This window comes from Alosa alosa, chromosome 8 (genome assembly GCF_017589495.1).
Source record: "Alosa alosa isolate M-15738 ecotype Scorff River chromosome 8, AALO_Geno_1.1, whole genome shotgun sequence".
Lineage (NCBI taxonomy): Eukaryota > Metazoa > Chordata > Actinopteri > Clupeiformes > Clupeidae > Alosa > Alosa alosa.
In genome coordinates, this window is record NC_063196.1 from 7,575,458 (window position 1) to 7,585,457 (window position 10,000).

General features: G+C 45.4%; 1 protein-coding gene across 1 annotated transcript in view; it reads left to right on the top strand.

Moving 5' to 3' along the window:
- The window catches only part of LOC125299176 (MAM domain-containing glycosylphosphatidylinositol anchor protein 2-like), a 214,908-nt gene that overhangs the window by 106,216 nt on the left and 98,692 nt on the right, over window positions 1–10,000 (top strand). Inside the window, 1 exon segment of the mRNA XM_048250330.1 lies at window positions 4,044–4,240. Within this exon segment, the coding sequence (XP_048106287.1) occupies window positions 4,044–4,240 (197 nt within the window).

Consider the following 10,000-nt stretch of genomic DNA (forward strand, 5'->3'; position numbering starts at 1 on the left):
TGAGTCATGGCTAGGTGGGGAGCCAGCTGCTCTCCCCTCCATGAGCTGAATCCTCCCAGACTAGAGACACCTCTCTGCCCGGGACACTGGGGAGGAGATGATGAAACCTAAGCTCTGTGGTTCACAGTTACAGTGAAGCCCATAACTTAACATGCCTAACAAGATCTAGCCAGTATCTTTTCATGGACAGCAAGAGTCCGCTTTGTTCGTTGTTTTAAAAAGGCTACGTTGTTTGTTGCTGCTACCCATGTTATCTCCAGTGGTGACTGTTTAACTTACACAGATGCGCACACACAAGAATGAGCGCTCACACCACTACCCCCTAATGCTATGCCTCTTTATTTGATAACAATAAATTAAAAAATGTTTCCTATTCTGGGAAATGTTTAGTTTCTTTTTCTTTCGCACGCGGTTCTATGATACCGTTTAATTGTGCCAGAAATTATCCGCGGACCAGTAATCGCCTCGTCGAGGAGGCCCTAACCCTGCAGATCATAGACAGAGAACGCATAGGCCTACTGTATGCTTTGGGTAAAGAACACTTTGCATTTCCAGTGTACACGGAGAATGACAGTGTCTTGGAGCGGCCGCACCCCCCGCAACTCCACTTCCAATGTCACAGATTCCGACAGATACGCCCGACACTTCTGCTTTTTTTCTGGTGGTGGTGGAGTTGACCGGACATCTGAGGCTTCAGACGTTACCAATTTATCATCATCCATCGCGTCTGGCCTCTGAAAAAACTTTTAAGGCTAGTCTGTCTGGGCCTGGCCATGTTTGAACCGCCTCACTCATTTTTGTTCGTTGTTTAACATGGACGTTTTAAGCGTGCGCTTCCTATTTGAAATGCAGCATAGGCTATGTGTGTTGTTTAATAGCTTACTTTTCAAACGGTAGAGCCTGTTCATTTAAAAACATAGCCAGAGGACGTATAATATAGGTTTACATATTAAAGCTTATTCTCAAATTCAGATTGCGTTAGGGGACGGGATTATTAGCCAATTTCAATTTGACCGGAGAGATTTAATTTTGTCGGACATTTCATTTTTTTTCCGGCCAATGTCCGGTAATTACCGGACAACGGAAACACTGGCGCATACATACATACATGCACGCATCCCTGTGTGTGCACACACTGGGTTTTTTTCCCCTCTTGGATAAATTAACCGGCAAATGGAGTCCATTCTGGAGGTGTGTGTGTGTGTGTGTGTGTGTGTGTCAGTGTGTGTGACCTCAACACACGATACAGCATTGTGAAAAGAGAGAAAAATATAGCATCCCTTTTCCCATCTGCATCCCCCCTCTCTATATATCTCTCTCTCCTCTCTTATCTCTCTATATCTTCACCCCCCTCTCTGGTCGCTGCTCTCTGCAGTGCCGTTAGGAGCTCGTGGAGGTAATTGCTCTTACCTCCGTGCTGTAATGGACGCCGGATGAAGTATTGACCGCCTCTAGATTTTGATTAAGGGGCTGTGGGGCAGAATGTGTCTTAATGAAAGTCTGGTATTAGCATTCTCCAACGTGCATTTGCCACTTACTCGCACACACACACACACACACACACACACACACACACACACACACACACACACACACACACTCTCTCTCTCTCTCTCTCTCTCTCTCTCTCTCTCTCTCTCTCTCTCTCTCTCTCTCTTTCGCACACACACACACACATACACACACTGTCTCTCTCTCTCTCTCTCTCTCTCTCTCTCTCTCTCTCTCTCTCTCTCTCTCTCTCTACACACACACACACACACACACATACACACACTGTCTCTCTCTCTCTCTCTCTCTTTCGCACACACACACACACATACACACTCAAACACTTACACACTTCATCTAGTTGGCAGCCCACTTAATGGCCCTGCTCATCGATTAACAGTTGCGATGTGTTTTATATTTCCATTTCTGCTGTGAGCATAGTTGAGTGTGTGTGTGTGTGTGTGTGTGTGTGTGTGAGAGAGAGAGAGAGAGAGAGAGACAGAGAAGGGGCTTGTTTATTAGACCAGTTATGAACTCTCTCAAACGAAAAAGGTCAGCAGTAATCATTTGTGATTTGGTCGGCGCAGATCTGTAATGCCTTGGACATGTGTCCTTTTAAATGCGCCGTTAGCCACTGCTGGGTGACCGATAGTACGGCGCCGAGCTTGGCCAGCTAATGGAAATGTCTCGCCCTCAGTCACTCCGCTATGCAAGTGGATGTGTAGGGAAAGGCTGTATTAGCATGTGAAATGGCATCAGAGTTCTTCTGAATAGCTTTTAGCTGGACTGAGTGCGTCAGGTGGAGAGATGATTAAGTCTTCGGACTTGGAACCGGAGGGTTCCCGGTTCTAACCACGACCAGTAGGAACGGCTGAAGTGCCCTTGAGCAAGGCACCTAACCCCTCACTGCTCCCCGAGCGCTGCTGTTGATGCAGGCAGCTCACTGCGCCGGGATTAGTGTGTGCTTCACCTCACTGTGTGTTCACTGTGTGTTTCACTAATTCACGGATTGGGATAAATGCAGAGACCAAATTTCCCTCACGGGATCAAAAGAGTATATATACTTATATACTATACCTCAGCGAACCAGTCGGAAACATTTTGTACGTTTAAACACCAGTCGGTATTTAATTACATTTTTAGAAGTGATATGTCAATGAATCTCTCTTCATTGACCAGTGGGGGTTTGTCTGAGTGAGTGAAGGGTGAGTGTGAGTGGGTGTGTGTCTGTGGTGTGTGTGTGTGTGTGTGTGTGTGTGTGTGTGTGTGTGTGTGTGTGTGTGACAGACATTAGGTGATGTGTTTAGGAAGCACACAGGTTTACAAGTGTGTGTGTGTGCGGAGCTTGGAATGATTGGAATGTGTGTCTGTGTTTGCATATTGTATGTGTGTGTGTGTGTGTGTGTGTGACTAGTGTCAGTGTATCTGTGTGGAGTTTATAAGAGTGGCATAGTGTGTGTTTCTATGTGTCTGTGTAGATAGTGTGTGTATGTATGTGTGTGACTGGTGTAGTGTGTGATTGTGATTGTGTGTGTGTGTGTGTGTGTGTGTGTGTGTGTGTGTGTGTGTGTGGAGCATGTTGGTGATTCATGTAGACAGATGTTCTCGCGTCTACCCAGTCTGAGGGCCAGGTCATGTCAGCTCATTTATCAACGAGTCTGCTGCACCATACAAACACACACACACACACACACACTCACACACACACACACACACACACACACACACAGCTCTCCTTTTTGGAGGTAAGCCTTGTGTTTGAGTGCTTTGTTTTGGATTTTTGTTGGTTTTTGTTTTGGAGTTTTAAGAATGCAACTTGTAACTTGTATTTTAAATGAGAGTTCCTTGCTTTCCTGACATAACCTCCCCTCCTCTCCTCTCGCCTCTTCTCTCCTTTCCTCTCATTTTTCTCTCCTCTCCTGTCCTCTCCTCTCCTCTCCTCTCCTCTGGCCTTAAACATCCATCTCCACAGCAGCAGAGGGCAGAAAAAAAGGAAAAATTGTGAGGGTAATGAGTTATCATCTCAGTGTTTGATTGGCTCCTGTAAGGGTTGTTATTAAATGTCTCCATGGTGATAGCCACTCCTCAACACTGGACCTTGATGATGATGATAAAGCCTTGATCATTGGCCTGTTACAGTGTCACTTTCCTTATTCTTACACTTACACTTACCTGCCTCTCCTGATCTGACCTTTGAACTTTGTTCTTCGGCCTAATAGAGTACAGTACAGTTTTCTCCTTTCCTTTATCCATAACCGCTGAGTTTTGATGTGCTACAGTATAACTTTCCCTACACCTGCCTCCCCTGATAAAGCCTTGACCTTTGAACTTTGACTCTTGATTTTTTTTCTCTTCTCCCCTTTGAGTCCCCTCTGCTGATGAAGCTTTGAACTTTGACCTGTAAAGACTGACAGTGTCTCTTCTTCTCCCTTTTTTATGCCATGAACTGTGAACTTTGAACTCTCCTCTCCCTGTATGCACTGAGAACACAATCTTGAACTTTGTCATTTGACCTCTAACCTCTGTTTTTCTCCCTCTCCTCTGCCCCGTAGACCTTGACCCCCCGATAGTGACCGTGCACCAGAGTATCGGCGAGGCCAAGGAGCAGTTCTACTATGAGCGCACGGTGTTCTTGCGCTGCGTGGCCAACTCCAACCCTCCGGTGCGCTATAGCTGGCACCGCGGCCGCGAGGTGCTCTCACAGGGCTCCGACAAGGGGGTGGAGATCTACGAGCCCTTCTTCACACAGGTAAGAGTGTGAGTAGATCTATTCGCCCCTCACATAGATAAGAGTACGAGTAGATCTATTCGCCCCTCACATAGGTCAGAGTGTGAGTAGATCTATTCGCCCCTCACATAGATAAGAGTACGAGTAGATCTATTCGCCCCTCACATAAGTAAGAGTATGAGTAGATCTATTTCTACCCTCACATAGGTCAGAGTGTGAGTAGATCTATTTACCCCTCACATAGGTCAGAGTGTGAGTAGATCTATTCGCCCCTCACATAGGTCACTGTGTAAGTAGATCTATTCGCCCCTCACATAGGTCAGAGTGTGAGTAGATCTATTCGCCCCTCACATAGGTCACTGTGTAAGTAGATCTATTCACCCCTCACATAGGTCAGAGTGTGAGTAGATCTATTTCTACCCTCACATAGGTCAGAGTGTGAGTAGATCTATTCGCCCCTCACATAGGTTACTCTGTAAGTAGATCTATTTGCCCCTCACATATGTCAGAGTGTGAGTAGATCTTTTCGCCCCTCACATAGGTCAGAGTGTGAGTAAATTTATTCATTCTTTTTCACACAGGTAAGAGTGTGAGTAGATCTATTCGCTCTATTTGCCCTATTACGGTATACTATATACTATAACTACTGTAACACTTCAGATAAACATCCCATTGCCAAGAAAATGCTTACCAGCTCTTGGTGTTGTTTCTTTATTCCATAGTGCTGGGATTATATGTGTCACACACTTCAGCCCAGCTAGGGTGTGTTATATGTCAAGTCAGTAGGGGTGGCACTGAAGCCATAACTACATGGACCCCTCACACACTCACAATGGATCCCCGCCCACCCAGAGTTTGGCTGGTTTTGACTTCAGAAAAGCCAGATTAGCACACAGCCTGAGACTTCTATTTTTAAAGGACTTCAGTTATCCAGGAAGACGCTCTTGAAGGGGTCGTGCAGCAGGGCACATTACAGCTCTGTGTCTTTAAAGTAAATGAGCACTCTTCGCCACACTCAATGCTTTATTAAGACACAGGCACTGGGTAGTTCTTACATAACACCCTAACATCACATACGCATGTTGCAGAAGTCACAGAGACAGCAGGTCCAGACAGCAGTGAGAACACATAAGTAATAATATGTGTTCTGTAGTCCTAAAATGTGTTCTGCGGTTTTTAAAATGTTCCACCCTGTCACCTGTCAGAAGGTCCCCCTATCACAAGGCAATACAGTAGACTCACCACAGGTCCTTTTCTCTATTTGGAAGAGTAGGAGCAACTGGCCTAATATACTTCAACTCAATTTCATAACAGGCCCAGTACACCTCTTACTGTATAAATCTTATAGTAATACATGTTCCAGTGAATACAGAGGATGTGACTGAGTTCACCCTGCAACCTGTATGCATCAGATCCACCAGTTATTGGTCATTACAGACCATAAAACTCTTCACTACGCTTATGGTCTAAATATCTACATGTATTACACTTGTGCAGATACTTTAATCCAAAGTGACTCCCAGCTCAGACTCACACTTTCCCAAGGCCAGGGATGCAGTGGAGGCTAAACGCAAGTAAACACAGTTTACCCACCTCTGACATTTCAGAAATATAGTTTATCCACCTCTTATTAGAGTTTATCCACCTCTGAAAAGAGTTTATTCACCAATTGCAACTTTTATCAATTAAAAATCACACTGTATTATACACATTCACAATATGTACACTCATCAACACTCTAGGGACAATTTAATACCACTGGTATTGTTCTAAACATTGGACAATAACCTCCAGCATCATCAAACATGTTCTGAATGCCTTTTTAAAAAAATCTGATACCGCATGATGCAGTCCACCTTACCGTGATCACAGAATGTATACGTAAAATGAAAAACAATAAACTCCCCACGATGTGACTTCTTTAGCCTACATAGCCTAGGCTATTTGTTACCGTTTCATCGTGGCTTTTGCTGAGAAACAAATAGTTCGCAATAGCACACGCTGATCTTGAATCAAACATTCTTTAGAAAACAGCTGATCAACCGTGTACTTTCACTTTTGAATGAAGTTCCAGTCCTTGCGCAGTAATATGAAAGACGTAAATTAGAAGCACAAAGCCCATTTTCCTTGACAGCGGTCTGTTATACCTAGCAAAGGTCTGTTATGGAGAATTAGCAGACCACCGAACGTTGGGAAGGCCCATTCAAGTGAATGGAGCATTCTGCAGCACTCTGAAGAGCCGTGTAATAATGTAGTTTACCCACCTCTTATTTTACCACTAAACCCCTGCCCAAGGCTGACTGACTTGCTTATTCTTTTGGCTGACATTTTTTATTCAAAGCGACTTAAATACGTCAGTTATTACAAGGGCACAACGGTGGCAGTCTGGAATTGTACCCACAACTTTTCTGACTACTGCTTGCTAGCCGCTTTTTAGCCACTATGCTACCAGCGCCCCAAGCTGTGATGTCGGTGCTGTAAAGGAACATCAAGCACGTGAACCACAGCAACCCCAGGAACTCCGGAGATGTTTCAGAGTCAGGCAATTCTGTTTGTTCCTCCCTAGAGCTTCCCAGGTGGAGGGGGTAATTAACCAGGAAAAGCAGCAGGGTGAGAGAGATGGAGAGGGAGAGGGGGATGAGTAGAGAGGCAGAGAGGGAAAGAGAGGAGTGGGAGTGAACGGAGAGAACGGAGAGGCAGCTATAGAGAGAAATGGAGGGAGAGAGAGATGGAGAGCGACGGAGAGAGAGGGAGGAAAAGAGAGAGGACAGGGGAGAAGAAAGCAGGAGTTCTCTCGTTCTCTCTTCCTCTCTCTCTCTCTCTCTCTCTCTCTCTCACACACACACACACACACACACTCTCTCTCTCTCTCTCTGAGGGCTTTTATGCTCAGGTGCCGAGGCATGGTATTTGAAATCCAGCTTGGAGACGACACCCATAATTAGCCAGGATGCCGACAACACTCATCACACCCCCTCTGGTCTCTGCTCTTTCCTCTCATTCTCTCTTTCCCTCTTTCTCTCTCTCTCTCTCTCTCTCTCTCTTCCACATCACTCCCGCATTGCATTCCCCGCCGTGTTTGCAGACAACAGGCAGATCACATGAGTGAGTGTGAGTGTGTGTGTGTGTGTGTCTGAAGGCCGAGCCTTTGTTTCAGTGGTGCTAAATGCCAGCTTACAATTTCACACTTTAGGGATGGCTGGAGCTGTGGAAAGGAGGGACACCACAGTGCTAAGGGGTGTGTGTGTGTGTGTGTGTGTGTGTGTGTGTGTGTGTGTGTGTGTTTGTCTTTTTTCGTGAGTGTGTGTGTTTGTCTTTTTTCGTGAGTGTGTGTGTTTGCGTGTTTACCTAATGTTCATAAATGTGATAGTCATGTGGGAGCTTTTGAAATTAACATTGACACTAGTGGATGGGGTGTAGCACGCAAGCTGTGTGTGTGTGTGTGTGTGTGTGTGTGTGTGTGTGTGTGTGTGTGTGCTTGCTTGGTGGAGGTGCATGTTAGGGCTGTCACAACTGCATGTTAGGGCTGTCACTCACACATCTGTCATATTTTTCTCTCAGTCTCTCTCTCTTTCTCTGTCTTTCTCCCAGTCTTGCTCCCATCCTCCCTCTTTCTCTCTCTCTCATTCTGTCTCTCTCTCTCTCTTTTTCTCTCACTCTTGCTCCCATTCTCCCTCTCTTGATTGTTCACTTACTGTCTATCCCTTAGTCTCACCCATTTCAACAAATAAACTGTTGAATAAACTGTTTTTCCAAGCGGATACAAGCCTTATCTGAAACTAAACCAACAGAAATGCCTAATTTAGGCTTTTATACGATACTAAACTAACATCAGAAAAGCCTGCTTTAGGTTTTTGTGTGATGCTAAACTAACATCAGAAAGGCCTGCTTTAGGGTTTTATATAATGCTAAATTCACACCCTGGTCATCGGCTTAAGGTCTTTTTATGATGTCTTATGACATCTTACTTACCATAGACAGAGCCCATATGCTCTAATCTGAGTTTCGCTTGGAAGCTCACGCATCAGACATTCCCTCCCAGCGTCTTCAATTACTCCATGCAGAGCACAGTTTTGTGTGTGTGTGTGTGTGTGTGTGTGTGTGTGTGTGTGTGTGTGTGTGTGTGTATGTGTGTGTGTGTGTGCAGTATATGTGTGTATGTGTCATATTCTAATAATATCTCTCTTTCTTCTACTCTTCACCTCTCTCTCTTTCTCTCTTATCCTCTGTCTCTCTCATTCAGCCTCTCCCTCTCTTCTCTCTCTCTCTCTCATCCTCTGTCTCTCTCATTCAGCCTCTCCCTCTCTTCTCTCTCTCTCTCTCTCACTCTCCCTCTCTTCTCTCTCTCTCTCCCTCTCTTCTCTCTCTCTCTCTCTCTCTCTCTCTCTCTCTCTCTCTCTCTCTCTCTCTCTCTCTCTCTCTCTCTCTCTTTCCCATCCTCTCCCTTGCTCTCTCTTTTTTTCCAGTCTGTCTACATATCTGTTTTTCTGTCTTTTCCTTCCATTTACAGAGATTTTAATTCCAGTCGGTTGCCCCAGAAAATATCAGTGTGCTGGACCTGTAGCCGTCATCCAGAGCAACGTGACAGAGGGAGAGAGAGAGAGAGAAAGGGAGGAGAGCGATGGAGAAAGAGAGAGAGGCTCGCCAGGCGTCTAATAGAATTATGTTTGGGAGTTGGCGAGGAAGGGAGGAGTTGGGGTTGATCTGTACAAAATGAACGAGCTGAATGGTCATTCTTCAGAGGACTGGCACAGAGAAAACTGTCTGATCTTCTAATCTTTTTTTTTTTTTTTTTTTTTTTTTTTTTTGGGGTTGAGTTGAATAAGGGAGTGGGGTGGGGACAGTGAGGAGGAAAAGGGGAAGAGTCGGATCAAAGGGAATCGTCCGAGCCCGTCGGCTACAGTCGCCATCTGCTCCCAGATCCGGAGCGCTAAATGGCCATTCAAAGCTGAGTATTCCGAGGCCCCCCGCCGTGTTCTTCCCATTCCGCCACGCGGCGATAGGGTTCCTGTGACCCTTCTACAAAGCGGTTATCATTTTCACAAATTAAAAAACGCCGCTCCCCCGTCGGCTTGGAAATGAGTCTCTGGTCTCCACCAGGCTCTGGTAAATACAATACGCCCGGCGCTAATTAAAACGCATTGAGACGCGTCGAGCCAGAGACGGAGTACCATTGAGCTGGGCTCACCAGAGCCACTTCTCCTCTCCCATGAGAAGCCCACTCAGCAACACGCACTCACATTATCTTGTTTTTTGATTTCAAAGAAACTTCTAGACCACATGCATGTAGGAAATGCAATCGCAGGCCAGTTGTTATGACTGGCTCAGAACCACATCAAAAAAGAGGGAGACGGACAACAATGGTCAACCAAAATATATTTATTCAAAAGTCATTAAAAATAATAAAGAACTGCAGTCTGAAAAATAGGATGTCTAGGGGAGAACATGTAAGGGAAGAATGTATTGTGTAATTGGGGACAGAGAAAGCTGGTGGGAGAGGAGTGCCTAATGGAAATGCCCCTAACAGAGAAATGACCTACACAGAGAGAGAGAGAGAAACAAGCCCATACATAGCCAAACTCCAGGTGTGTGCCATTAACCAGTGCATTGAGCAAGGCCTGCACTGTTGGAGCATTGGCTCAACCAGACATGAAAAGAGGACACAGAGGGTCGGATCACCACTTAGAATGACAAGTGTATTCAATTGGTAGAGTTATTGTCTTTATGATTGTCTCAACGTTGATTACATATTCTAGTCTCTGTTGAGACTGTCCTTTTCAT